The sequence below is a fragment of the Eucyclogobius newberryi genome, unplaced genomic scaffold (genome assembly GCF_026437365.1).
Source record: "Eucyclogobius newberryi isolate DKJ021-1_F unplaced genomic scaffold, fEucNew1.0.hap1 SCAF_16, whole genome shotgun sequence".
Classification (NCBI taxonomy): Eukaryota; Metazoa; Chordata; class Actinopteri; order Gobiiformes; family Gobiidae; genus Eucyclogobius; species Eucyclogobius newberryi.
In genome coordinates, this window is record NW_027315790.1 from 14,621,366 (window position 1) to 14,649,341 (window position 27,976).

At 42.4% G+C, this 27,976-nt stretch overlaps 2 protein-coding genes across 12 annotated transcripts in view; one reads left to right on the forward strand and one right to left on the reverse strand.

The window, feature by feature from the left end:
* LOC140361821 (growth factor receptor-bound protein 10-like) overlaps positions 1 to 5,612 on the forward strand; it is a 30,523-nt gene extending 24,911 nt beyond the window's left edge. For all 4 annotated transcript variants that reach the window (XM_072447684.1, XM_072447685.1, XM_072447686.1 and 1 more), the window contains 4 exons: positions 158 to 224; positions 293 to 380; positions 453 to 546; positions 914 to 5,612. In XM_072447684.1, coding sequence (XP_072303785.1) covers positions 158 to 224; positions 293 to 380; positions 453 to 546; positions 914 to 1,060 — 396 coding nt within the window. In that variant the 3' untranslated portion in view covers positions 1,061 to 5,612. The remainder of the gene's footprint in view (positions 1 to 157; positions 225 to 292; positions 381 to 452; positions 547 to 913) is intronic.
* Positions 5,613 to 5,965: 353 nt separating this feature from the next.
* LOC140361827 (triple functional domain protein) overlaps positions 5,966 to 27,976 on the reverse strand; it is a 64,361-nt gene continuing 42,350 nt past the window's right edge. For 2 of the 8 annotated variants that reach the window (XM_072447695.1, XM_072447700.1), the window contains 44 exons: positions 26,825 to 27,020; positions 25,860 to 26,026; positions 25,411 to 25,530; positions 24,996 to 25,337; positions 20,074 to 20,304; positions 19,875 to 19,997; positions 19,608 to 19,802; positions 19,417 to 19,526; positions 19,256 to 19,322; positions 19,072 to 19,181; positions 18,914 to 18,983; positions 18,732 to 18,821; positions 18,553 to 18,645; positions 18,344 to 18,455; positions 18,075 to 18,265; positions 17,901 to 18,002; positions 17,110 to 17,139; positions 16,797 to 16,939; positions 16,611 to 16,710; positions 16,286 to 16,529; positions 16,103 to 16,210; positions 15,837 to 16,030; positions 15,540 to 15,728; positions 14,018 to 14,113; positions 13,785 to 13,933; positions 13,638 to 13,704; positions 13,458 to 13,561; positions 13,317 to 13,386; positions 13,147 to 13,236; positions 12,979 to 13,071; positions 12,812 to 12,862; positions 12,658 to 12,735; positions 12,375 to 12,566; positions 11,373 to 11,553; positions 11,051 to 11,299; positions 10,456 to 10,967; positions 9,655 to 9,902; positions 9,437 to 9,563; positions 9,326 to 9,353; positions 9,095 to 9,257; positions 8,768 to 8,889; positions 8,616 to 8,694; positions 8,332 to 8,532; positions 8,065 to 8,245 (listed from right to left, as the gene is read on the reverse strand). In XM_072447695.1, coding sequence (XP_072303796.1) covers positions 8,080 to 8,245; positions 8,332 to 8,532; positions 8,616 to 8,694; positions 8,768 to 8,889; positions 9,095 to 9,257; positions 9,326 to 9,353; positions 9,437 to 9,563; positions 9,655 to 9,902; positions 10,456 to 10,967; positions 11,051 to 11,299; positions 11,373 to 11,553; positions 12,375 to 12,566; positions 12,658 to 12,735; positions 12,812 to 12,862; positions 12,979 to 13,071; positions 13,147 to 13,236; positions 13,317 to 13,386; positions 13,458 to 13,561; positions 13,638 to 13,704; positions 13,785 to 13,933; positions 14,018 to 14,113; positions 15,540 to 15,728; positions 15,837 to 16,030; positions 16,103 to 16,210; positions 16,286 to 16,529; positions 16,611 to 16,710; positions 16,797 to 16,939; positions 17,110 to 17,139; positions 17,901 to 18,002; positions 18,075 to 18,265; positions 18,344 to 18,455; positions 18,553 to 18,645; positions 18,732 to 18,821; positions 18,914 to 18,983; positions 19,072 to 19,181; positions 19,256 to 19,322; positions 19,417 to 19,526; positions 19,608 to 19,802; positions 19,875 to 19,997; positions 20,074 to 20,304; positions 24,996 to 25,337; positions 25,411 to 25,530; positions 25,860 to 26,026; positions 26,825 to 27,020 — 6,393 coding nt within the window. In that variant the 3' untranslated portion in view covers positions 8,065 to 8,079. Of the gene's footprint in view, positions 8,032 to 8,064; positions 8,246 to 8,331; positions 8,533 to 8,615; positions 8,695 to 8,767; positions 8,890 to 9,094; positions 9,258 to 9,325; positions 9,354 to 9,436; positions 9,564 to 9,654; positions 9,903 to 10,455; positions 10,968 to 11,050; positions 11,300 to 11,372; positions 11,554 to 12,374; positions 12,567 to 12,657; positions 12,736 to 12,811; positions 12,863 to 12,978; positions 13,072 to 13,146; positions 13,237 to 13,316; positions 13,387 to 13,457; positions 13,562 to 13,637; positions 13,705 to 13,784; positions 13,934 to 14,017; positions 14,114 to 15,539; positions 15,729 to 15,836; positions 16,031 to 16,102; positions 16,211 to 16,285; positions 16,530 to 16,610; positions 16,711 to 16,796; positions 16,940 to 17,109; positions 17,140 to 17,900; positions 18,003 to 18,074; positions 18,266 to 18,343; positions 18,456 to 18,552; positions 18,646 to 18,731; positions 18,822 to 18,913; positions 18,984 to 19,071; positions 19,182 to 19,255; positions 19,323 to 19,416; positions 19,527 to 19,607; positions 19,803 to 19,874; positions 19,998 to 20,073; positions 20,305 to 24,995; positions 25,338 to 25,410; positions 25,531 to 25,859; positions 26,027 to 26,824; positions 27,021 to 27,976 lie in introns of those variants that run through there. The other 6 variants (XM_072447702.1, XM_072447697.1, XM_072447696.1 and 3 more) reach the window with 6 other exon arrangements.

Sequence of the window (27,976 nt, forward strand, 5' to 3'; positions counted from 1 at the left end):
TTCTGTACTGTGTGCTCACATCAGAATGAAAACATGAAGCCATCATTATGTCATATGTGTTTACTGTGATTACGTTCCATTCTAGTATATCATCTGACTACAAAGGTGTCACACAACATAAAACTTTGATTAACAGCAGTGTATGTTTTGCGCACAGAAAAGAGGTCAGCGTATGAATGTTTTGGGGAGTTCCAGCCCATTACACCCATCTTCTTTGAGCACAGGTAGTAATCACTCTGATGGAATCACAAATAAAACACATTTTTATTACTGACATAAAAATGTCTTTCAGTCATTCACAGAACACAGGTGTGGTTTCACGGCCGCATAATGAGAGAAGACGCCCATAAAATGATCATGCAGCAAGGCCAAGTAGATGGGTAAGTATAAACAGTACATGTAGATTCAACCAGATTTTATATGCATTCATGATTATCTTCTTTGTCCTTTAGACTTTTCCTGTTGCGGGACAGCCAGAGTAATCCCAAGGCTTTTGTGCTCACTTTGTGCCACCACCAGAAAATAAAGCACTTCCAAATCCTACCGGTCAGTCACGTGTAAAATGGCTTAGATGAAATGTAACTCCTATGTAACGGTTGTACTTAGTTGTCATGTATCCAAGCTGTATTTGTACCATGCAGATGTATGTGCACTTTGTCCCAAGGAAGTATGTAATCATGGACAAGCTCTTCTCTCTGCAGTACTGTATACCTTTTAAAAAGGGTTTCCACATATTTGTGATAAACATTAATCTGATCTCCGTCATATGTTTCCTGTGAATTAACACAAGCCTGTAGGTTTTACTAGGCCTTTACTTGAGTGTTATTTTATTTCAGTAATTTATTTCTGTAATTTCTGCAATTTCTGTACTCCCGGTCACCAGCTAACTTGTTTCCCCTTTGCACGTGTGCAGTGTGAAGAGGACGGTCAAGTTTTCTTCAGCCTCGACGATGGTGCCACCAAGTTCACAGACCTGATCCATCTTGTGGAGTTCTACCAGCTAAACAGAGGAGTGCTGCCCTGCAAGCTCAAACACCCGTGCACCGGTGTGGCCTTGTGACATCCCCCCCACTCTTATACACTCCATCTGTTTTGCACACCTCTCCTCCCCTCGTTACGCCCCTTTATCCACCAATGCAACATGGCCGACAACACAGAAGAAAGTATAGTCATGTGACACTGGCAATCGCCGCCTTAAAAGGTTTTTGGATGCGCGCATCAGGAGGATTATGGATCGTGGTCCTCTGAAGTTTGCTCCCCAGCCTCTGTGTTGTTCTGACCAAAATTTGAGCATGCATTGTGAAAACAAAAAAGAAATCGGAGCAAGATATTGTATCAGAAGCTCTGTGATGAAGCTCCATCCACCTTTGTCACCCATCCTCCATCCGCCAGGCCTGATAAGCTGTGGCGCTGTCCTGACCCCTGACCTCTGGAAGCGATTGGTCAGTCGGCAGCCAGCGCCAGCCCCTCGACTTCCTCATTGATCATCAGGGATGGAACGGGAACCTCTCTGGGTCTATACATCAAAACTGGGATCCAGGAGATTTCTAAACCTGTGCAGTCCAGTCTGGATAAGCTGAATTACTCCCCCTTTGCCCCCTTTTGAAACAGACTCCAAAACAAGACTTGTTATCTGTAATTGTGGTCCACACAGCAGCGCCCCCTAGCCCTCCATTTACAGAGAAAAGTGTCTCGAGCAAAGTGAAAGTAGCTAAAAATAGCAGAGAAACCATGGTGAAGGTGTTGCTGAAAGAATCACGAGTTAGATTGATTACTTGATGTCAATTGAATGCTGTTCCCCCCCCTTTTTTTTTTTTTTTTTTAAATGACTGTTTATTCAATGCAGAACTAGTTTTGCACTCCCAAGGCGGACAGACAACAGCTGTTCTCAAAATGCCTGCTCTTCAGTTTGTCATCCTGCTTCCTCCTCCTCCTCCTCCTCCTCCTCCTCCTCCTCCTCCTCCTCCTCCTCCTCCTCCTCCTCCCATCCCTTCTGGAAAGCATGCATGTGAATTTCCACCAGCTCTGATTGGATTACAGTGGCGTGGGAGCAGAGAAGAGAAGAGCGAGCGCACAAGAGAGAGAGAGAGTCCAGTGCCTTTCAGAAAAGAAGGTTTGGAAATCAGTTAACGGGAAGAGGAGGAAGACTGCAAACTTGTGAAAAAACAAAATAATTCCCCCAAAAGCTCGTACCACTTCAGTCATTTGAAACATCGACTTGGGCTATCGCAGTGAATTGTCTTGAATGTAATTTTATTCTAGTATGTTTTGAGCTTGCACATGTAATGAGTGAAGATAACTGACCACTGTTCCCTCCAACTACAAAAAAGACAAATCATCAGAAGCTTATGGTGTTTTGGGGGGATCCAGGATCAACTCTAAATGTCCGTCTTTGTCATAATATGTGAAAATTCTTAGTAAAAAATTAAGCTATATTAAAATCTACATAAAATGACCTATGTATAAAGCTCCTCCAGTGAGGAGGAAATCAGTTATGGCCAAGAAAGTGAAGCTTGTTGTGTTGCAATATTTGAGAACTTGATGCTATCGAAAGCTATTGTTGAACGTAGTGTTTCAAGTATCTTGAAAACATGCCAAAAACTAATTCTTTCCTTATTTTATATTTAGTATAGCTTTAGTGTACATTGTGTAGGATTTAGTAATGTCCTGGGTGGTTTTAGATTCTACGCATCACCTTTCCTCAACTTCTTCTTCCCGCCATCTGACTATAGTTTTCTGGAGGACTGGGACTGAATCAGGCCCCATAATACACGACACAATAGTAGATCATTTTATGTACAGGTATAGTTTGTTTGCAGGTCTAAATCCTACACAATTATTATACGCAGCCGCAGTGGAGGTGGGCCATATTGACAATAATAAATATCTCTATTTTTGGGATTATCCTGATAACAATATTCAGGCAATAGTATGTCAAGCCAATAGAAATGTATTAAAATATGTCTTCATATGTTGAGGCAATACCCTTATTTGGAAGGTTTCAACTAGTTTCAGCTCTTTTTGCTGCATTTTAAAATTCTAAACAATATGCAAAATTTGAATATTGAGTATATCTTCAAAATAACATTTATAATATTATTGAGTATTTTTATAATCTGCCCACCTCTGTTAAGAATGGTAACAGACCATTATTACAACCAAACGGGAGTTAAGAATTTAACTACAGTTCTATGAATCCCTGACAACCGCCAGTGGCGGTGCTTTAAGTACGACTCCCTGCACATGTGCGAAGGGAATGATTCGGTGCTTAAAGCACCTCTGGCGGTCGGTAGGGAGGAAATGGAACCTTGGACGTACACAATGTAACACCAACAAAAAGTTTATTTTTACAAAAATCCTGTTTATCTTAAAGCCATTATGTGTAGCACTTTGAACGTTTTAAACTCGGGGGGGGGGGGGGCCTCCCAGCGGAGACCTGAGATGGTGTCGCTGACAATGAGTCAAAAGCAAGACACGGATCACACCCGTTTTCCAACAAGGAATTCTCAATTTTGTATAATACAAATGATCATTTATTCACGTCTATTCACACAGAAAACACATCTACATAATCGCTTGATAATACAGTCCAACGGCAAAAGTTGGAATCTGAAAGAAAAGCCAATTGTCCCTGCAGTTCAGCGCCACAGCAACTGAGTAAATGCCATAACAAAGGGGTTTCAAAAAGGTTTTGAGTTAAAGATATTTATTCTCATTAAAGTGGACAAATATCTTCAGTTCAAGACCTCCACTTGAACTTTCTGAAACCTTTTTGTTGTTCAAAGTTGAATTGTATTTTAATAGTAATGATTTGTCACCTGTGGTCAAAATGTTGCCATAATCATATCTATTGAATTACTTGATCCATTTACTCTGAAATAACTTCTATTGTCTAGCCTATTCTAATCTATTGGCATAGGACTGTAGATGGACCCGTCACTGCCCTGCCATTAAAACAGATGCCCAGGAACGCAAACAGGAGGCTGGAGTGGCAGTCTTTAAAGTGCTTTTTCCCAATGCTGGTCGACCTGTGAATGACAAGCTGCGAGGCACTGGTTCCTGAAGTTTGAAAGTGTTGTTAACTTGCACCTGCACGCCCCAAGTGGCTCCCAGTGCCAGATTCCTTGAGCTTGAGGTTAGCAGGAGGCCACCAGACACAGCCCCTGCCAGTCTTTTGAAATACTGTCGTCGACCAATCGCGCGACTTCGAACCGACTCACCAGCTCTGCACCTCCACCAATCAGGCCTTTACTTTGATAGTCAAGCCCGGGCGGATTCTCCCCAGGGATTGGATAATGCTTGAACCCCCCCTGGCCCCCCGTCCCCCACCCTACACCTGTGTCCAGCCTCTAAGCTATGACCCTGTGGTGAATTAAGTGTGTATCGTGTGTGTGTGTGTGTGTGTGTGTGTGTGTATGTGCATGGATGATGGCCAGACTGTTAACTATATACATTCACTATTCAGGATTGCTGGTTGTTGTCATACTTGCCTTTTTTTTTTATTCCAAGGTTGTATTTTGGTTGGGCTATGTTGTGAAGGCAGGAGGTTGGCTGGCAAAAAGAGGAGATCCAAAACCACACCTCCCTCCATTTTATAATCACTGTGCTACAATGCAATCCTACATAGAAGTGAATGACGATACCAGTCAGAGTATGTGAAGCTATGGAAAGGACGTAGCCTAACACTGTACTTAGGTCACAGATCACTATGTATGGCGTGTTATGCTTTTGCTCATAACTCCATGTAAAATGAAGAATGATGTCTTTTTTTTTCCTTTATCTGATTGTGTGTACATTATTGTGTATTCTTTGGTTTGCCACAAATTACATTTTATATAAAGATACCACAATATATTCAGTATTAAATCAGGCTGTTTTTTTTTTTTTTTTTTAAGAGATCAAACTGGATTTTTGGCATTTGTCAAATTTCTAAACAATATTGCATATAAGCTGACAGCCTGGCAGGAAACTCCGCTGGTATCTTGTTTCAAAATACTGCGCTTTCTTGCTGTGCTGGTGTCTGACTTTTATTTTGTAGGAGAAAGTAATGTGTAGGCTGATCTTCTACACATAATGCACACACAGGTGGAATAACATAGCACAGACACCATAGACACCATTTTGGAAATAGTCACTGACACTTGTAGCTACAACACTAGTTCAGTTTGTCCATATATTCTGATTTCAAGGTGCATAACATTTTATTCATTCATAAGCCTATTTTTTTTTCTTTTTGCAGCAGGTGCCTATAACAAGTCCTTGATTTCACTCCGTCCACTGCATTGGCTGTAGAGCAAGTTCCTACATTGCACAGAAGTCCCATTTGCTTTGTGGGCGCAACAGAACCGGACTGTTGATTGGTGGAGCTAAACTTTGGGTTGAAGTCATAAGCTTGAGAAAACATATTTCAGGGAAAGAAAGATAACCAGTGCAAATGATAACCCTTGTTAATTTCCAAATATTCCCACTGTGCTTTGCTTCATTCTGTACATCTGTATGGCTCCTGGATCAACATTGTATCCTGATCAGGTATTTTTGTACAAATAAGGGACTGATATATTATCTGTATTGGAACTTAGAATAAAGGACAAAATTGCTATAAACCAAAAGAATGAACTTGCATTTTTTTCCCGACGTCAGATGGCAACATAATGTAATGTAAATTCTCTTAATCATCGAACGGTAAATACATAAACGTTTCCATTTATGTGTTTTTGCTGCCACCTGCTAGCATTGAATGGGAAGTGCAATACAAAGCATATTTAGTGTTTGATACTTGTTCATGCTGCTTTACTTCTCCAAAACTGAGCTGACTGAGCTGAGTTTGTCTTAAAAACAACGGCATCCCCTCAAACATGGGACTTACAACAGACTGCCCCCCTTTTATAGGGATGAAGGTCCTTCACGCTCACGTGGTCAAAACAAAACCAACATAAATCATGGTAAAAGAATACAAAACAAAAAGCCTGATGTGTTCAATAGTTTAATTTCCAAATAAATGATGGCAAAATGAGAATATTTACAAGTGGAAAATATGATCTGTACAAAAATATACATGCAAAGATTAAAAAATGGCAAACATGTAACTTAAACACTGACACTAACAAAATAAAAGCTAAACTGATGCGTTCAGTTTGTTTGCTAGTTTGAATGGCCTCTGCAATAATAAATTAAATTTCAGTGAATAAAGCCGATCAGATTAAATTACAATTTTAAGTCTGAACTGCAACGCTCTATTCTAATGACCAATGGTGTTTATTTAACTAGTGTAAACAGCAAGGTCTTAGTAAACTCAAGAGAAACTAACACAATCTGTATCAGGTACTATAAAGCTTGAACAACTTTGGTGTACCAATACTACACAGGCATACAGTACAAAAATCATACATTAGTTTTGATCACATTGTGATGATCCAGAGTGTGACATGTAATAAAAGCCTGGCCTTGAACTCATTAAAACGAGATCAAATAAACACAAACTACTAGCAGTGCTTGCAGTACCAAGTACGTGCTTTTCTATAGATTTATTACAGATACAACAGATGTCTTCATAAATAGTTGCATAAAATGTTAAAGCCGCAACATTGCACATGATAAACTTAACATACAATGAGTGCATTTACAGTTCTGTCTTCTTCTGCCTCCACATTCCCCCTGTGATGGGCAATGAGCACTGCCATCAAGGCTTTATCCACAAGAAACTGCTGCTTTGAGGGAAGAAGGCATCCGTCTATTTACAGATAAGGCCAGAACATTTCCAGACTGCTTTATGCAAGGTAAGTTCTAATAAAAGCAAATGGCAAATGTCCATTGTTTTGTTTTGTAGTTAATGTTAGCGCAGCCATTAAAAGCTCCGAGTGCATGTACAAATGTTTATTATCGTCTTCAGGATATATGAGTCAAAGTAGCACAGCGACTCTCCTCCTGACATTTTTATTCTTCTTGTCCTGAAAGATACTCCTCCACTTCCTATTAATAGTTTCTATAAGAAAGTTTGTATTAAAGTAAAAAGAGCTCAACACAGACTTTCATTCTGCTTCTCAGCATTTTGCTAGTTTCGATGGCATCACTTTGTTCAAATAGCTCTGCTTCTGTCCAGTGGCATGTGCCAGTTCAAATTGCTCTGTTTTACTTCTTAAAAAATAAATTACTTAATTGAGCTTGTTTGCTTTAGTCTTTTGTGTACCTGACATACAAAATATGTTGAGTGTTATAAGCAGCAGTAGATAAGAGCATCTGTTGCAGGAGAGAACTTGGTTCTCAAGGAATCCAACAAACTTTAACTTTAAGGTGAGAGGACTACAGGCCTGAAATGTTGGTCAGTGAAAAAGATAAGATCAGCATTCATTATTTAATCTGTCCATTAACTGTGGAGATCAATAGGTCCACAACCAGTGCACTAAATCAACACATACGTAAACTTGTTCTGCAGGTGAACTGAAAAGGCTGGGACCAAGGAAATGGATGAGTGAATCCCGATTGTCAAACTCTGGATTGAAGACGACTTTGAATAAAGCTCCGGACTCCTCCTATGGGGCGTGCATCGGTCAGATGTTTCCTCCGGTCCATGAATGCAATGAGTCGGGCGGTGTCCAGGCAGAACTCTCCCTGGGCCTGGCTACCCGGCTGGAGCCATGGCTCCTGGAGGCAAAGCTCCACTGGAGGCCTCCTGCCTGGATCCGTCCTCAGCAGCAGACACACAAAGTCTCGTGCTGCCTGCGTTACACCATGAAAGTAATCTCTGGGGAAGCTGAAGTCCAGCCGACAGATGTTGAGACAGGTCTCCTCTGCGCTCTCATCCAGGAAGGGAGACGCGCCGCTCAGCAGCACATATGTCACCACACCCAAACTCCAGAGGTCAGAGGTCAGAGACACTGGCTCTCCCAGCACCAATTCAGGGGACGCAAATTCAGGACTGCCCAGCAGGGGGTGGACGTGGTGAGCGCTGTTGAGCTGGATAGAGTCTCCAAAGTCTATGAGTTTGACCACCGGCTGGCCAATGGGGCTGTGGGCCACCAAAAGGTTCTCAGGCTGAAACAAAACAGACGCTTATTATTCCATGGACCATTAGTTTGTTCTTTAAATCATATCATGTAAATGACTTGCCTTTAGGTCCAAATGCACAATTCTACAGTTGTGCAGGTATTGTAAAGCTTCTAAAACATCCCGCAAGTAGCTGGCTACTTTCTCCTCAGTTAGATTCCCACAGCGCACAATGTAGTCCAACAAACGGCCCTGGTCAACTCTGAGCAACAAGGACAAGCATCATAACATGACCAAAAAAGACACAAGTACAAACATGGCAAACTTGTGTGAGGCATGAGTACTCACATCTCCAGGACCAGAGAGTAGCTGCTGTGGGATTCATACGTGTCTATCAGGCTGACGATGTTGGGGTGTTGCAGCCTGTGCAGTAGACTGAGCTCCTGGGTCACTCTGTCCCGTCTCATCAATTTCTTGTTCACTTGTTTCACTGCAGCAGCACACCTGGTCCCTCTGTGCTCACAACGTTTCACGACAGAGAAACGGCCCCTAGAAACATTTGCAGATACAAGAGACAGTCATTTCTGTCCAGTCGCACTTTTGTCTGAATTATGAATTACTTAATACTTTACCTGCCAAGCTCAGACACTTCAACATAATGAGACTCAAAGTTGTCCTTCCAGCTCACCCTGACACCATCACTGGACTCAGCTGAACAAATAAGAATGAATTATACAAACTCTCCATCCTCCGTAGATTTACACAACACTAGACTTACTCTTACCAAGCACTCGGAGATTGGCTGTTGATGTTACAGTGCCCAGTTCATTTGTGGCAACACAAGTGTAAAGTCCATCATCTTCAGAGTCCACACCAATGATCCGCAGTGTTGCTTCACCTGCATCACTACAACAGCAAACATACATTACATATTACCGACTTATATAAATGAATATGGCTAATTTTGCCATTTAAAATAGATAATGTAACAATAGTAAGATGTACTGTAAAGTCTTTTGGCCAAAACTTATTTTCAGTTCTGTATGACAATCAGAATTCAGATGTATTTTCTATTTTTTTTTAAACAAACACCAATATCTTTTGTTTTTACCTGTAAGCAATGCTGAAGTGTCCATTGCTGGTCAGGGTGCTTTGATCAGGACCTTTCCAAGTGAGGGAAGCCCGGGGTCGACCACAAACTTTACACCTAAGAGTGACGCTTTCTCCATTGTCACAAGTCACGTCACTCAAAGGAACAAGAAACTCAGGGGGAACTAAACAAAGAAAACTATTAGTAACACGGTCTATAAATATCTGAAATAATAGATGAATAAATTCTTACCATCATAGATGTAGTTGGGATTTAGAAGCTGCAATTAGAACATAAATATGATATAATTATGTCTTAAAGTAAACTAGTAGTCTTTCTTGGATCTTATGTTTGTACTTTTACCTTTACAGATACTTTATTGGATTTCCTGTAACCGTTTTCCAGCTTGGTTTCCTTCTTAACCTCCTTATCCTTTTTTTCAGACTTTTTACGGATGCGTAATGATGTGTGCCAAGAGGAAGATTTTCTACTGGCAAAAAAAACAAAAACACCATCACAATTTTACCAAACGATAAAGTGACAAGAAACAGAATAAATAATCTGTGCTTAAGAACTCTTACTTGACGGATCCCTCGGGGCACTCTGGGACAGTGGCAGAGGTGTGTCCAAGCACAAATCCAGGAATCCAGCCTTCAGCAGCGGGACCCTGCTCAGTCGCTGCCCTGAAAACCAGGAACATGTTTTGCTGGTTGCTGGCCAAGATCTGGACCACCTCTCCCTGAGAAACGCTGATCTCATCCTCCTTAACAGCCATGTAGTCCTGGGTCACCAACATTGTGGATACGCTACTGCTGCTGCTACTTTCACTCTGCAAAACACAAGAAGGACGTTCGTTACTCCTCATTTAGATGCACATATGTTCAGTAAGTGAATAAGTGAATGGTGTAGAGAAATATTAATTTGGAAAAGTAAACAGTTATCATTTGAAGAAAGAAACACAGAGCAGGAAAGGTGCTTTTTTTTTTTTTTACTGCCTTTGCTCTCGACTCCCACACAAAAGAGAGGGAGTAAGGTTCAATGATTTGTAGGGCACATTTGTAGGCATAACCACAAACGTTGGCGTTAGTTGCAGAAAAGTACATTTTACTTGTTGAGTATGAAATCATGAAGACAGCAGGAGATGTAGGGCGGCCAAAAGGGAGTCAGACGTTAGTATAAGCTTTGTTAGAGAAAGTCTAGAAAGAGCTGCACAAAGCCGATTAGAGGAGAGTCAACCCGAAACGAGGTAAACAGAGCAGACGGCTGCTACAGAAAGTCATGTGAAGAGAAGTAGATTAGTAGCACTGGCTTCAGCAGGCAGACAGGACCAGAGCTCACTGTGCCTCTGTTAGTTGGAGCAGCAGCGGGGGCTGTCGTCTTACCCCATTGCTCTGGGTGGACTGGATGGACTGCTCGCTGGCCGATGAGCATGTACTCATGCGATCAGCTTCCTTGCTGTGGGTAGAGTGTCTGTGGGATTGATTTTGGCTCCCAGATCCAGAACCAGGCTGGATCTGGTTTGAATTTGAACGCACTGGAGTCTCTCCTGTTTCCCCAGGGAAGGTGAACGAGCCAGGCCGGCTGGCTGGGGAGGCTGGCATGGAGCTCCAAAAGCCAGCTCCAGACTTCTGAGCAGGGCTGGGGGGTGCTATCTGGGCTTCTTTACAAAAAGCAGGAGTGGCCATTGGTGAGGCCAAAGGGGACACAGCTCCAGGCCGAGCTTTGGCATTGGGTGTAGATGGTAAAGGCCCCACTGGGGTGCGGGAAATGGGGGATACAACACTGGCTGGAGTATGAGCCTGTACTTGTTCCTCTGAGTTTTGACTAGAACGTTTGCTTTGTGGACTACTCCCTGAAGGGATGAGGGAGGAGGGGGCAGGGCAGGGTGACAAACCTAGATCACAAGTAGGTCAAACTCACACTTCAGTCACATTTTCTTTCAAAGACAAATTCAAACAGACAACGCCGTCTTCATACCTGACATTTTGTGGGGGCCGTCTGCGTCAGTCCCAGGTTGATGGCGCATGGGCTGAGGTAAACGAGAGGGTTGGGGGATCCTGGACGGTCGTCGGGATCCTCCTGGAGGACCTGGTGGGACAGAGCTAACCTGCGAGTTTCCAGCAGCAGGCAACGAGCTGCCGCCTCCACTCAGAGCTCCCATGTTCGGAGAAGAGCCCACACTCACTCCAATGTGGTTCCTCTGGTACTCGCCCGGCGACGCAAGCGCTGATGAAATAAACATTTTGTTACAGCTGCAATGTGTTTGTGAATGTTTTTTTGGGTGGGGGTTTAATCCTACCATTGAGGAAGTTTCGTTGGCTTTCTAATATCTGACTAATTTGTAGGGTCCAGACCTCACGCACCCCAGGATGTGCAGAGTGGAGCACGAACGATTCAATAATGCCATTTGAAGAGCGAGACGTTAGCATAAATTTACAGGAATCCCCTTCAACATTCTCCTCAAGGCCTAAACAGCTGATCTGCAGGGGAAATTTAAATACACATGTCAAGGATTCAAATCAATTTTGTATGGCAATAATTGGCAAAAAAATAAATAAATAAGGCTGAACAAAATAATATGTCTATTTGCCGTAACCCGACCGACCCAGTATGAAACTAGCCGACTGAAGAAAAAAAAATCTGCATTTTGTTGAAAAAACGTCAAAATCTTTTATTTTTCAATTATTTCGCAGACTCACCGACCGATCGTTCCTAAACCGCTGTGTCGAATATTATTACGTTGGTTAACCTGTCAACACATGTGCAACTTCATATTCAGTCCTCCACATGCGTCTAACAAAACAGAACACGCTTAAATGTCATTATATTGCTTTTACAAGCCACTGTCGGCGCCACTGAAGTGTCCATAGTGCATGTGTTTCTCTATCACGGTGTGAAATTTGACTTACGCAATGCATTCTGGGGTTGAAACAAGCCCAGCAGCGTCATCACAACAAGCATGGCGGTGCCCGTGTCCCCCGCATGTTCCCCTCGCTCGCCTTCGCTACCAAATTAAAGGATAGCGGCGTACAAAAGGTCGATCGAAATATCTTAAAATCATGAGATTTAGTCTTCCGATCAGGTTGATCGAGACGTTTTCCGTCATTGACTGTTGAAGCCTGAACCCCTGGCGGTCACTCAGAGTTAAAAAATGGCAAAATTTAGATTTTTTTTTTTTGCCTTCAAAGTAAAAAAAATAAGAATTTGCCTACCGTCCAACTCACTTGAAAAATGTTGACTCGGGTTACAGCAAACAGACAATTTATTAGGGGTATCCTAAACCTTTCTTCAATCATCCTACCTTAATGCTGTGTTTGTAGAGGAAGCCTGGCAAAGAAAAGCCCTTCTTTCTGTCCAATGGCTCACTAAAGATAACCATCTGTTCAAACAGAAAGACTCTTCTTTCCTTCATGAGACCATGCAAACTGCTCTCTGGATCCGAAACCATGAAGGTATCCTGGAGTAGAAGACGGCCCTGGGCAACAACCTTCCCCTGAGGTAAAACAAATACATGTCATGTAGATGTTGTAAATGATGAGGGAAAAAAACACTTATCGTAGTGTGTCCTATTCACAAATTCTTACATCAAATCCCTGCAGTCGGCCCACATTCATCATATCATTGCACTTTTTAGGCACAATACACATAACCTCCACTGCTTTCTGTAAAGATTACAAAGAGCAAACAAGTTTAATACGGATAGATTTGAATTAATAAAATAAAATAAAACACTTGTACCTCCAACTCCATAGACTCCAACCCAGCCTTCTTAGAGTACTTCAGAAGATCCTATAATGAAAGTAAAAATAACAACATATTTGTTAATAAAATAACAACATAAGTTGTTTTATGACAGACTAGTACCAATTCAACGGCAAAAACCTTTAGATCGCAACAATACAAACCTTTAGCAGTAGCTGGTATTTCATGATCCTCTGCACTGGCTTTATGAGAAGGTCAGTGATCTGCAGCCTGTGCCCAAGCCGCATCTTTAGATCCTACACAAGAGAAGAGTAAACGGTCACCCGAGCGCCCAGTAATGACAGATGGATGAGATTTCACTTATTACATACGTCAAAGTAGGTGTCAAGATACTCGGATACGATGTGCTCCGACTTGGGCTTGTTTTGGCAGTACACCACGTACATGTTTAATCTTCGCTCCTGTTAACACATGGAAATATAAAATAATCCAAATACTAGAAAAGTGGAAAAAGAGCAAGCAAAATGTCTTAAAAATAGACCTGTTTTAAAAAGAGTGTTCCTAATCTGTCAGGGTCCTCCAAACATTTCTCCAACTCCCCAAGAAAGTAACTGAATGGGAGAGTAACAGTTTTAGTTCATTTAAAGTCATCCATATAATATCTGTAAATGTGCACACTTACTCTTTGTGCCAGTCATAGATTTGATGGATGTTGCCAAAAACAATTTTGTCTTTTCCCTTCATATCGTCAGGAACGCCCTCTTCCTTCATCTTTTTCATGTAGCCCTAAAAAAAACATTTTATTCAGCAGCTCATAAATGTTAAACCACCGCCTGTCGAACCTGAAAATGTATTTACTTACCTCAACAACTAGGCTCAGATCTCGAACATAATCTCGTTCTGTCTCCACAAGCTCAAGAAGGATGTATCTAAAAATAATAATAATAATAATAACAATCATAAAAAACGCAGGGAGATAACATATACATTGGATTTCTTTAGTACATACTGTGTTTTCTTAAGGATGCTGGCCCTGCGATCATCTATCTCTTCCATAGGAGAGGAAGAGGACAGAAGAGACTGGTCAGACGGGTTGCACGACGGGGAACTGCTGTCTCCCTGTTCCACTGACAGGGAACTAGGCCTGTCCTCCAGAGCCTAAGTCAGCAAACATGTGGTAAGCAAAGTAACAACACTAAATAACGACCTTTATTCTACTCCGTTTCAGTTCCCTCATCTTACCATCTTGCTTTTAACCAGTTCTTCAATGGCACTGACCAGCTCTGCAGCACTGGGTGTTTCTGAACTAGATGGTCGAACTGAGAGACGAGAGGCCGTCTATGCAAACAGGAAGAAGCGGAAATGAGAATCAAGATTGAAAACTGGATGCAACCATCACTTTTGGTGGGCAGTGTGAAACTCCATGAAGAGGTTGTTTTTTGAGTGTGTTTTTAAAGTAAATTAAATTAAACAAAAAAGCACAGGCATGCGTACGGCAAAATTAGACGCATATTAAATATTACATTTGTTTTCTAAGGATTTAAGTTAGTTAATTATGCAAGCAAATGAAATGTACGTTAAAATTAAGAATATGTGTTATGGATCATTTACATGTATTCACATGGTTTTATGCTGAAAAAAACAACAACCTGAGAATAAATTAAATATAGGGAGATGGATTATAAGTCAACTGAATGAAAATGTATGCAGAATGCATTCAGTGAAAAAAAAAAAAAAAAAAAGAAGAGAAATGGAGAGGTATTTTAGGTGAGGATGAGCTTTCAGCAGAAAAAAATAAAATAAAATGCTCAGAGGAATGGCAGTATGTATCACAGAAAGTATGGATATACATAGTTCAGGAGACTCTCACCCTTGCTGTGCGCTTCAAGACTTGATTAGGATTTCTGGGTGAGGTTGTGTGCCCTTCTGGCCTCGCCAGCTTTTAAAGATGCCAATTACTCGCATGGGTAATGAGGTTACGCACACAGGGTAAAAGGGGTATGAGGACGAGCGAGGATATGAGGGATCGGGAATAACAATGGGACTCTTCGATTTTCATCCTCAAAATATGTTTTTTGGGGGTGTTACACTCTACATTTTATTTCGTTTTTAGAGCAGAAATCTCAAAATCTAAAATGTAAGCGAAACAAGTATTGTGGTCTGGTTCATCTCAATAATTTTAGAATAATTTTTATTCGATATTTTCTTACGATGTGTGTCTTCCTCAATGACTTTCTTTCACAAGGAGCAAAAAGCCCCTCTATAAGCTCAAGCTCAGCTTAAGCAAGTGTAGTAGCAATGCAAAATTAATAAAACAAATTTAAATTATGATCACTAGAAATAATAGCAGAAAAAAACTCAATTCCTAGAACGCCGTTTCCTGAAATAAGAAGCTAATATTAAAGCTGAAGAGGAAAAAGAGCATTAAGGAACTGGCTGGGGAAAGACAGAGGGAAGAGCTGGGCAGCTCAGATGGAGAGATATGGAAACTGAGACAAAGCAAAGACAGGACATAAATCAAGATAATGCTACAGCATGGCAAACGTCAAACAATACAACCAGGAAACAAAACAAAAGAGAAACAGAAATTAGTGTCAGAAGTGTCCACGTCTTGGAGACTAGGGGCTGTCTTAGAGAGGTCACCATGTACTACTCAAAATGAGGGCAGACTGAAAGAAAATTGTGCCAAGAATATATGCAATCCGTGCATGTATAAGATTAATGAACAGTTTGAGCTAACAGAGTTTTTCCTGGTCCTTGTTACCTTGTCGTCCTGTGCATCTGGCTGCAGCAGGCTGTGTTGCTGGATGGCCATAGGGGGCGGTAGAGGGACAGCATCAGGCCCCTCCTCCCCTTCCTCTTCGCCACAGCTCTGCATCCCGGAAGAACTGGATTTGGATAAGGTGCCACTGGAAAGGCCTTCATTACGCACCCTCTGGAATTTACACAGAAACTGGAATAATTACATTAAAATACACTTGAAACACCAGGTCCTAAAAGCTTTACCACAATTTTTGAACAAAAAGAATTCACATCATGGTGATTGATTGCACACACTGACCTCTTCCACGGTCTCATCTTGTGGCGTGGCAGCACTTTCGTCTGAGTCTTTCTGAGAGCCTATTGTCATCTCTCCGCTCTTCCTAACTTCACGATTCTTCTTATGTTTGTTGGCAATCTTCTTCACGTGACCATCGGCTTTGCCACTGCTTAACCGTCGAACTGGACTCGTGAGCCACTTCCTAAGTGTGTTACCTGAGAATAAAACATGAAAACTTTTAAGCAAACTGCTAATCTAGTTAAAAACACATTTGTTCAGGCCTTTACCTGGACGTTTTGGCCCTGGTGATGAGTGTGAACCTATGCCATGATTAGGCTGAAGTGTGGCAGAGGAACCAGGCATAATGGCATCATTACTGCACACTGACAATGTGTCTGTGAAAATAAAATGTATGTTAGTCCAATCACATCAGCAACCCATCAACATTAACAAAGTGGCACTGTTTGCACCTTTGTGGTTATAGATGCCTTCCATCTCCATGGAGGACCTTGAATGTGCGATGCAGAGCATTGAGCAGGGCACTAGCCCCTCTTGAGCCGGGGAGCGGTCTGTGGTCCGGACCAGGCACCAGTCTGGTTTATCGTGGCATCGCTCCAGCACCTCCACTGTCTGTCCCCGCCGCACTGTCAGCTCATTACTGTTACTGGCCATGAAGTCATGGATGACCACAGTGAGCTCACAGCCTCCAGAGAGCTGCCACAGAGAGAAAAGAGGTGGTAAGATACAGCACAGCCGTAAGTAAACGGCACAGATACATTCATGTCACTTTCTCACCTTGTCACTGTCCATGGTGTTTTGAGAGGTGCGGGAGGCCAGCGAGATTGTGTCTGGTTGACTGCTGCCTTCACCCTGACTGTCCAAATCCTCTCCATCCCTTCAGAACAAGCAAGTGCAATGTCAAGCTTACATCTGCTCCTCTCACATCACGACAGTATGCAGTTCTATAACAGTCACATTTACCTTCGTCCCTTGTGATGTTTGACTGCTGTAGCTTTGGGAATGTGAATAGGCTCTTTCAGAGCTCCTCGCAGGTGTATGGTGCGCTCCTGGATCACCTCTCTGATGTGCTTAATCCAGTCCTGCTTGTTCTCAATGTTAGAAGCCTGGTGAGGGTTAACAGTTACAAGATTAATAGTACAAGATTAACATAATTGAGATTACTGTTGGGCTACACAAAATATTTGTAATTTACCTATTTTTCAAATTAAAATGGTAAAACAATGAATTCAGAAATGAAGTGGCTAAGGGCTGTGTTATGGGAGTTTGTACTCACCGTGGCGCCATGTTTGGATCCCTGACTTAGCTTTAAATTTAAAATATAAAAGGAAATTTCACTTGATTTATTCAGAATATACGTGAGACATTAAATGTATTTTTAACAACATGACTTTGGTAGAGACATACAACAGTGATAAATTGCCTCCACGTGTACACCAGTTAAATGAGCAGCAGTAGAATGGTGCACTTGAACATATATATTAGTGTTTCATGGGACGCACTTAATTTAAGCAAACAGAAAAATACTTATCTGAAAGGTTAGTTTGGTAGTCTACACTTAGAATTAGATGGGATTTTGGTTGCATGCTGTTCCAACAGCTGGCACATTTTTTCAATTAAATATTTCTTAACATAATTTGCTTCTTATAGGAATCATAAAATTTGTGTCAGCAGCTGGTGCAAGCATGTCAACTCAGAGCATTAGAAGTACAAACGTTAACAGAAAAACACAGCCCCAGAAATATGCACGGTTGTTAGAGACAGGACGTAGCAGAGTTTAACTGAGGAGGGACAGGGGAAGAGAGAGTGCTTGGAACCATAGAAATTGGCTTTGCCAGCTGCTCATGCAGTTAAACAAGCTGTCGAGCAGAGCAAAAGCCCCCTCAACAGGTGCACCAGCGCAGGGCACAAAAGAGAAAAACAGGAGACAGCAAGTATCCACAAGGGTTACACTGTTGTTCAACTTCACTACTGCACATCATTTAATCAAGACAATTTCAATTGGGCAAATTTTAAATGCAACAGTTTAACCCTTGGAATTTCCACACAGATCAAAAGAGAGCGTACCTTGAGCACAATCTTGTTATCATTTGTTGGAGTTCGTCCAACCCAAAGTGCAAATTTACAAGGATCTCCTTCAACATGTTCTGTAACCCCCAACTCTGACGTCTGTAAATCAACACATTTATTATTGTGATGCATTTAATAAAACAAGCCCATGTATATGTCGAGAATACTTACATAGAGCTTGCTCTTGTAGATGTACTTGCCCCTGCCGTTTGAGTCCTTGACCTCCTTACTAAAGACTAGAGACATCTCAAAGAGGAAAAGATGACGCTCGCGGCCTTTTCTGATCAGTGTTTTGGGATCCCAAACTTGGAAGGAATCTTGAAGAATCAGCTCACCCTGGGAGTCAATGTTCTCATCAAAACCTACAACAAATGAAATAGTTTCATGAGATTTAACAAAACAAAACCATTTAAAAGATATTAGTTCCAATATGAATGTACCTTCTAGCATTGAGAGATGCATAGCATCATTGGCTCTTTTGGGAACACTGAGCATCACTTCAAGGCCATCTATAATCTCCCCTTTGCCCTCTTCACAGCAGGTCAGCAACTCCTACACAGAATTGGTAAACAAAGAGGAACATGTTGATGGTTGCCATGGAGACAGAAGTGTGATTGTATAGTTCATGGGGTGTGCAGTGGTGGGATACCTTCAGGAGAAGTTGGTACTTGGTGATCCTCTGCACAGGTTTGATTAGATAGGACGAGATGGAGTTGGCTAGTCTGTGCCTCTGTTGAATTTCCTGAGAATAGATAAAGGGCAAACAGATTAGCAAACAAAATCTCTCTGAGTACCGTTTGATGTATTTCAAACGAAGGCCACGCTTACATCAAAGTAATTCCCAGCATGTTCCAGGATAAGCTGAGTGGAGTCTGGTTTATTCTTACAATAGTTCACATACATCTGGAATTTGTCAGCCTGGAAAAGAAGATGCATTACATTTGCTTGGCGACACAAAGAAAATAGAACCCTCGAAATACACCAGGGTCTTTGGGAAGGATAACGCGTACCCATGTGACAAAACAATGGCCAACGTCTTCTGGCAGCTGCTCATATTTCTCCAGCTCTTTAAGGAAGATGCTGCAAATGGGGATGATTTACAATTCTACATGTAAAATGCTTTTCCTATGCAAACATTCATGAATAGTATTTAAAAACACAGTCTTACTTATGGTGAAATTCATAAAGGTCCTGCATGTTGCCAAAGATTATGAGCTCTTTATTGACAATCCCTGGAGGAATCTCTTCCACACCACTGGTCATCTCCCACAAGTACGTCTAGAAGAAGGAGTATAAACTAGTATAAGCAGGTCACGAGAAATGTTACAGTGTCAGTGTGAATTTCCACTCACATCCATGCACTCTCGCAGGTCACGCACGTAGGCCTTCTCTGTCTGGATTAGCTCAGCCATGATGAACCTAAAAACAAAAAAATCAACAAATTGTGTTCAATTGACTGTATTTATTGGCCAAATTTGTTTCAACTTCTAAAGTGGGCTAATTTGGAGCATACTCTTTTCTACGTGCAGACTTGCGTTTCTCCTCATTCAGCTCATGAGCAGCGTCTCTCAGCTTGACCTCTGACCCCGTAGCAGGTACATTGTCCAACTGGAGGTCTTTGCTCTGAAAAGGAACGGCAGTGAAACCGTTATAGTCTTTTCAATGTTTACCAGTGTGCAGATGTCATGCGTGTGCTGCACTCACGGCCTTGTTGGAGTCGGAGGAGATGCCCAGAGCCTTCTCGAGGCTGCAGCGGTACTTGTCCATGCGCAGCGAGAAGTCCCGGTATCGCTTGTCCACAGCCGTCACCCACTTTTTGATTTCTGCTGCGTGACTGTGGCCCTTGTCGCAGAAGCCCTCGGCCAGCTGAATGAGCAGCTTGACGCGCTCTTTAGTTTGCTACAATAGAAGAGGCAGATGAGAAATGAACAGAGAAAACGGTAAAAGAACTGTGCTATTTGAGGGTCAAACCTTGGCTGTAATGTGGAATTCCTCGTGCTCCTTTAGCAGTTCCTGTGTGTGGTGGATGCTGGAGCCAGTGGAGGTGTGTGTGGACAAATAGAACTCCCCAGTGTCATGAATCCACTCCAAAGCCTACAACACGCAGACATCATCACCACTTAACATACCATCCTCGCTCATCTTTCGGACAGATTTTGAGTCCACTCACTTGTTTGGCGCTGCGCTCAAAGACCACGTACTGCTGGCACTGGTCTAAACGCCGCTTCCTCATGGTCCAGAAGTGAAGCACTCGGTTCTCCCTTTGAAGCAGCTCATTCAGAATGTTTTTCACCTGTTGTTCGGGGGCTTTGACGTGGCTCAGCATCCCGGGCATGTTGACACTGTTTCTGTGCATGTACTTCAGGAAGACGTCTGCATTTCTTCTGGCTAAGGTGCATGCCTGAAAGACAACATGAACCAGTGATTGAGCCGCCTTTTGCACACATCAAATAATTATTCAATATTTAACTAAACATCTCTTTGACAAACGACAAGTGAATGTAGCGCATGAAGCAGTGACTGAGCAGTGGGAAAGCCGTTTTGTTTGTGATTGTAGCTGTACGAATGTTTATATGTCTAAATGCTTCCTGCTTCCGAAGAGTGCACACGCTTTTTTGCTCGCTCCGCTTGCTATCGCTGCTTTCCTTATTTATTTTTCTTTTTAATCAGTTTTTGTCTTCCAAACATTTTTGCTTTAGACTTTTTCAAGTAAACCAAGGATTTTAAGAACATTTTTCCAGTTTTAACGACATATCTGACGCCAGCGACATGTCCGGGAGAAGAAGGGAGAAAGACTGTGAACGCTGTCGGAAATATCAACAAGAAATTAATGAGCTGAAAACACGGATATTTGTTTTGGAATCTGAAAAAGTTCTTCACGATACCATTCCTGTGTCAACCGACGGTAAGAAGAGCACACTTTTTACAAGAAAAACTGCTACTTTCAACCTAAACCGCAGTGACTCTGTGTCGTTTCCAAAACTGTCTAAAAACCAGAAAGACCAGGCTGTTTCTTGGAACAAACTTGGAGCAAAGCCTAAACGATACAAAGATAACGTGAAGTCACCTAAAATACAGCTCACCAACAGATTTTTACCACTTTCAGAGATGGAATTAAATGAAAAAAGGAAAGATGACGTGGCCAAAATACAGCGAGGAGGATCTGCCAAGGTCACGCAGATTGTTTTAGTTGGGGACGGCGCGATAAGTCACATGACGCATGAAAAGATAAACACACATTCTTTTCCAAGCGCCACTGTTTCTGAGATAACGTCACTCCTTCCAAATATTATGTCTAAGCATGGAGGAGCTAAACAGCTGATTGTGCACGTGGGTGCAGTGGACATGCGGCGGGAACAGACTGAAGTTTTGAAAAAAGACTTCTTGAAGTTATTCGACGTGCTTGATAAAATGGAAATCAAAACTTTCATAAGTGGACCTCTTCCAAACATCGACAGGAGGATAAACAAGTTTAGCCGGCTTCTTCAGCTGAACACATGGCTGTCCAAAGAGTGCTCCCCGAGAGGACTACACTACATTGAGAACTTCTATCTATTCTGGAAACGAGAGGACCTGTTTAAGAGAAATGGCCCCCACCTATGCAGAGGTGGAGTGAGGGTGCTGACAGAGAACCTGCTCCACGCTCTGAGGCATTGGACTGGGCCTGGACAGGGTCCTGAGCAGATAGTTAGAGAAGAGAGGAATGAGAGAAGAATTCCTGCTCCCTCAGCCAGAGACCGAGCCAATGTTTCAACATCAAAAGCACCACAACCTCAGCCTCCACCAAAGGATTCATCAGCAGCTGCTCCACCACCACCAGCAAAGGATTCAGCTCCAGCTGCTCCACATTCACCTCCACCGCCTCCAGCAAAGGAACAATCTTCAAAGGCCTTGGACCCATCTGTGACAAGCCCAACAACATCCCTGTCATCGCCCCTGCCTTCACACCAGCCCTGGGTTCCCCCTGCAACATCTACTCCCACTAAAGATTCATCATTCTCCTTCTCATCTCCACTCTCACCCATGGGCCTTCCCAGCCATTTTGAAAGTCTGATCAAATCAGGCATTAAGATGGCTCCACTCACGCCCAATATAGCAAGGGCTATACCGACTACACCAACAAAAGCCCCACCACCCATCCCCCCTCGCCTCTCACCTGGTCCCAAACTCTCCTTGGCTACAAAAGCCCCACCACCCATCCAACCTCGCCTTTTACCTGGTATCTCCCATAGCTAGGATGCACTGGGTCTCAGCGTTGCCGGGACTTATTGTCACATTAAAAATCAAACCAACCCGGGGCCCTATGTAAAAAGAGCCCCCCCTAGTGCTATTTCTGTAGTCACATCATCACACAGATGGAAAAACAAAATGCGAGTCAGGCCCAATCTGAGAAATGTGATTCATATTCCCTGTGAAAAGATAAAGCCCAGTCCCACTGAAACTAGTCTGAAACTTGCTGTGCTAAATGTCAGATCCTTATGTAACAAATCTCTCTTAATTAATAATTTTATTTCTTCTTATAATCTTGATTTTATGTTTTTAACTGAAACATGGCTTGACAAAAACACAGGAAATGTAGTTCTGATAGAATCTGCTCCACCCAACTTTAAGTTTGAATCTGAAACACGAGAAAACAAAAAAGGGGGTGGAGTCTGTGCTGTCTTTAGAGATGAAATAATTACCCGCAGGTTGTCTTTTGGGGTGTTTTCATCATTTGAGTATGTATCCTTTAAAATGGAGCTAAAACGGTCTCCATCCATTCTCTTCATTGTTTTATACAAGCCTCCCCAGCACTGCCAAAGTTTTATTGATGATTTTACTGAGATGCTTTCAGTCATATGCACAGACTTTGATGGTTTGGTCATTACAGGTGATTTCAACGTGCATGTTGATAATGTTTGTGACAGAAACGCTAAAGAGCTTGATGCTGTCCTTGAAACCTTCAGTCTTACTCAGCATGTGAGAGGCCCCACCCACAGCAAAGGACACACTCTAGATCTCATAATTACAAAGGGGGTAAATATTTCAAATGTTAATGTGATCGATGTTGCTCTGTCTGATCATTTCTGTGTCTTCTTTGACCTGTCTGTTTCTCCCCAACCTCCGGTTGGTCCTGCAGTTGTTCAGAGGAGACACATAAGTGATGGCACAGGTGCACTGTTTATGGAAATGATAAACTTTGAAAATGTCTCATGACAAAGTTCAGGGCATTAAAAATGCTATAAATCCCACAATGCAAAAAATTACCCTAAAACCACCAAGACACTTAGAGCTAACTCACTTTGCACCAGTAACTGACAAAACTGTCCATGAGATCATCACCAGTCTGAGTTCATCTACATGCTGCCTTGATGTGTTACCCACCAAATTTCTAAAGTCTGTGCTGAACAGTTTGTTAGCACCATTCACTCACATAGTTAACATGTCGCTTCAATCTGGAACATTCCCAATGTCTTTGAAAACTGCGGTCATAAAGCCTCTCCTAAAGAAGAGCAGTCTTGATGCCGCAGTACTGAGTCATTACCGGCCCATCTCTAATCTGCCATTTTTGGGCAAAGTCCTTGAAAAGGTTGTTTACCAACAGCTCACAGATTTCCTCTTAATAAACAACTCATTTGATGTTTTTCAGTCAGGTTTTAGACCTCATCACAGCACTGAGACTGCTCTTGTCAAGGTGACAAATGACATCCGCCTGAACACTGACACGGGCAAAGCCTCAGTCTTAATTCTGTTAGATCTGAGTGCTGCTTTTGACACTGTCGATCATGGGATCCTCTTACAGAGACTAGAGGACTGGGTGGGCATCACTGGCACTGCCCTAAACTGGTTAAGGTCCTATCTGGAAGACAGGAAGTACTTTGTTGAAATTGGTAGCTGTGTCTCAGACCACATGACCCTGACCTGTGGAGTGCCCCAAGGGTCAGTCCTGGGTCCCCTTCTGTTCAACCTCTACATGCTGCCGTTAGGTCAGTTGATACGCAGTGAAAATGTGTCCTATCACAATTATGCAGACGACACTCAGATCTATGTTACACTATCGGCAGGTGAATATGGACCAGTAGATTCACTCTGTCACTGCATCCAACAGATCAGTTTGTGGATGCAAAACAACTTTCTCCAGCTGAACTCAGACAAGACTGAAATAATCGTTTTTGGCCCACAGAAACAAAGAGAAAGTGTTAGCGGTCACCTCCAGAGTCTCGCTCTAAAACCTACAAACCAAATTAGAAATCTGGGGGTAATAATGGACTCAGACTTGAACTTTAATAGCCACGTCAAATCAATAACATCAGCAGCTTTTTACCATCTAAAAAACATTGCCAAAATCAAAAATATAGTGTCAAAACCAGATTTAGAGAGACTTATCCATGCGTTTGTCTCCAGTAGATTAGACTACTGTAACGGCCTGCTCACTGGTCTCTCCAAACGAGTTGTAAAACAGCTGCAGTACATCCAGAACGCTGCTGCTCGGGTCCTGACTAGAACCAGGAAGTATGATCACATTAGTCCTGTTCTCAGGTCTCTGCACTGGCTCCCTGTGGCTCAGAGAATAGACTTTAAAGCAGCTCTGCTTGTGTACAAGTCTCTCCATGGCCTAGCACCAAAGTACATCTTGGATATGTTAGTGCCATATGAACCATCTCGGACTCTGAGGACCTCAGGGACCGGCCTCCTGCTGGTGCCCAGAGTCAGGACAAAACATGGGGAATCTGCATTTCAGTTTTATGCAGCTAAAATCTGGAACAGTCTTCCTGAAGATGTGAGACAGGCTTCAACTCTGACAATGTTCAAATCTAAGCTAAAAACAGTTTTGTTTAGCTGCGCATATGACTGAAAGGATTTTTTCTTTGCACTCTTCTCTTTTGTTTGTGATTTTATTAGTTTAGAAAATCAGTTGGATTGATAATTTTTAATTTAGTTAATTTTATTGTATTTCTGTTTCTGTAATTTCTTTGTGATTTGAATGCATTTTTCCTGCTGTGTGAAGCACTTTGAATTGCCTTGTGTATGAAATGTGCTCTACAAATAAACTTGCCTTGCCTTGCCTTGCCTTAAATGTGCAAGTGTTTTCATATACATTTCGTTTGCTACCTTCAAAAAAGCTTCCTTCTGCTCCAGATGTTTGCTGATCATGGGGGTGACATGGTCCGTCTCGGAGTTGGGCCCCAGTTTGTCCGCTCCTCCGCACCAGTCCTCCTCACGTTTGTACTCCTGCTCCAGGCTCTCGAGCACGCTGCACACCTGCTCCGAGGTTTTGTAGAAGGCCACAGAGGCGTTCACCAGCTTCAGTCTGTCCTCCATCTTCAACATGAGCTGCTGCCAGTGGGACGCCACACTCTCGGCGCAGTCTCGAATCAGGTCCATGTCGTAGTGGTTGGCTTGGAGGAGCGCCTCAGCCTTCTGCTGAACCTGCAGGGCACTCTGGTGGGTTTTCTGCGCAGGACACATGTGTTATCAACGTGATAATTGAATACTTGTATATTTCAGACACAAATATATTACAAACCTCTATGGCATGTTGGAATTGTTCATGTTCTCGTTGCAGTTGCTCAGCTTCTTGCAAAGAACTTGCTGTGATCATACCAGCGTTGAGCATCGACTCTCCATTACGAATCCAGCCAAGAACCTGGAAAACAGAACCATTTAGTTCACACACTGGACATTTACGTACAAAATTGGGAAGTAAAGGGGCAAAAACAATGCCCAGAAAGCATCATCAACGTCACCATCATGTGGGAGACACTTTATTTTCTGGATCACAAAAAAAGAGCTAACAGGTATTACAAAACTGGCCCTTAAAAGTGAGAACATTCCTGGAATATGTCAACAAATCGGATCCAAACTGGCCAAACAATACCTCAGAGTGTAAAAGAGATTACTACAACACTACGGCTCTATTACAGCTGTAGTTGCATGTATTCCACAACAGATGGCGCCAACCACCACAAAGAATACCTGCTTGACTTCCGCCTGGAGGTGCCTGAGCTGGACACACTGCTCCAGGTGTTTGCGGTGCTGCTCTGCTGCCAGGTCCAGCTCTTGCTGTTTCTCATGAAGAAACTCCAACAGCTCCTGAACCCGCGTTGCCATGTCAACGTCTCTGTCGCACAGTAGCTCCACACCTGTACAGCAATTATATAACCAGTCAGAAGAGGCGCTTTTTGACACCTCATAACACTATTTGAGTCTGCCATCCAACAATTATAGGAGTATGAATTGTTATGATTAACATTTTTTTTTATTCCACTATGTGATGTAACCTGATCTGTGAGTGGGAGCGTTTTATCACAGCTCCTGACCAAAGGTGACGAGCACAAGTGCACAACACCTACATAATAAACAAGCATGCCAAGATGCACCATCTATCATCAGAATAACAGCAAATGGAAAAGACAAGTACCCATTGCAATTCTTTCTTTTAGGACTGTGAAATTAATCACATTTTATGTGTAATCAGGTAATTGAGATCATCAACATTAGCTCTTCTTCACACATACATGTTTCCTTGAGTGGAAAAGTTTCTCACGGATTGTGCTTTTCTACTTCTACAAGAGTTTCTTTCTGTGAGAATCGTTATTTTAGATACCCTGCTGATGCCCAACCTTCTCTCTAAGCAAATAACTTCAGTAGTTTCAATAATGGTGATTTTAATTATGATATAAATAATCGCAATTATTCTTTTTCCATACTCGAGCCACACTACTTTCTGTCAGTTCAAATGAGGAGCTCAAGAAAAGTGGTTCAATATAACCATCTCAAATTGGCAGAATGTCACAATCACATCGCCCACCCAAGAGCTTAGGTGCCCTTTAATAAAAGGAAAACATTTGTAAATAAACCAATCTATATAACAGTCAACTAGTTAATGTTGGCCTAATATAGCCCAAAAACATAATAATTGTTGTTGTAGTTGTAGATACCTGATGCCTGGACTTCATTGACATACTGCAGCAGTTCTTGGCCCTGGTGGATGACGTCAAACGTGAGGTTGTTCATAGTGAGAGCTTTGTCCGCGTGATGCTGAAGTCTCTGCTCCGCCACCGTTAGGTCCTCTGTGTCGAACTCAGTCAACTGTCCACTCAGCTCCTCGTTCCACGAGTCCAGGTCAGAGATGATCTATAAACGTGATCACAATCTCAATTAAAACCGCGGAGCGGCGATGATGGCTCACGCCACCCGCGCGACCGCCTTTCCGTGCGACCGCCCCACTTGTCCAGAGGACGTACCCAATTTGAGGCCAGTGGGCGGAACGCCCTAGGAGGAGTTTGTTAAAGTTTGACGTGAACCAAATTGCGGCCATAGGGTTAGTCTGGGGGTGTGGTCACAGTGATGTTTTTGTTTAACATCAGAAATAAACATAGGACTTTTAACAACTGATGTAACTTTGGTCCTAATCCTGAAAATGTCGATAACTTTAGATGCCCCACATGTCTAGAGGACGTACACCGATTTTGAGGCTAGTGGGCAAAACGCCCTAGGAGGAGTACGTTAAAGTTCTAAGTGAACAAAATTTCTGACTCAGTGTATTTTAATTTTCAAAGGAAGATGGCGGCCATTGGGTTAGTTCAAAAGCAATAGCCTTTTTTACTTTAGGTTTTATTCTTTGGCCGTGGCTGCAGAGCCGCGGCGCGGTCAAATGGGAATATAACCCATGAGTTTCAATCAAATCAGACAATGTTGAGTTTTTCACACAATGGGTAGGGGGCGATATAGAGTAAATTTATTACATGGGTTTTAATTATTTCCAATCAGACCATAAAAACGCATTAGTGAGTGAAATAGATTCCAATAGGCGCGACTTGTCCTTGAAAAAACAGGAAATGAAGCCTTTTTTGAGGGCGTGTTACGCGGAGACTATAAGGAATATCGACATTCTTTTGAATATTTATTAAATTTCAATGTCTTTAGATGCAAAAATTGTTGTTTTGAGCTTGATCGGACGAAAAACCTAGGACAAGTACGATTTTGGGGGAAAAAAAGTCAAGCGTGGCAGTGTCACTTTGATTCAACATGGCTGACTTCCTGTTTATCATAGAGCGATGCTGCCAGGGGCGTTTTACTCCTCAAAGCCG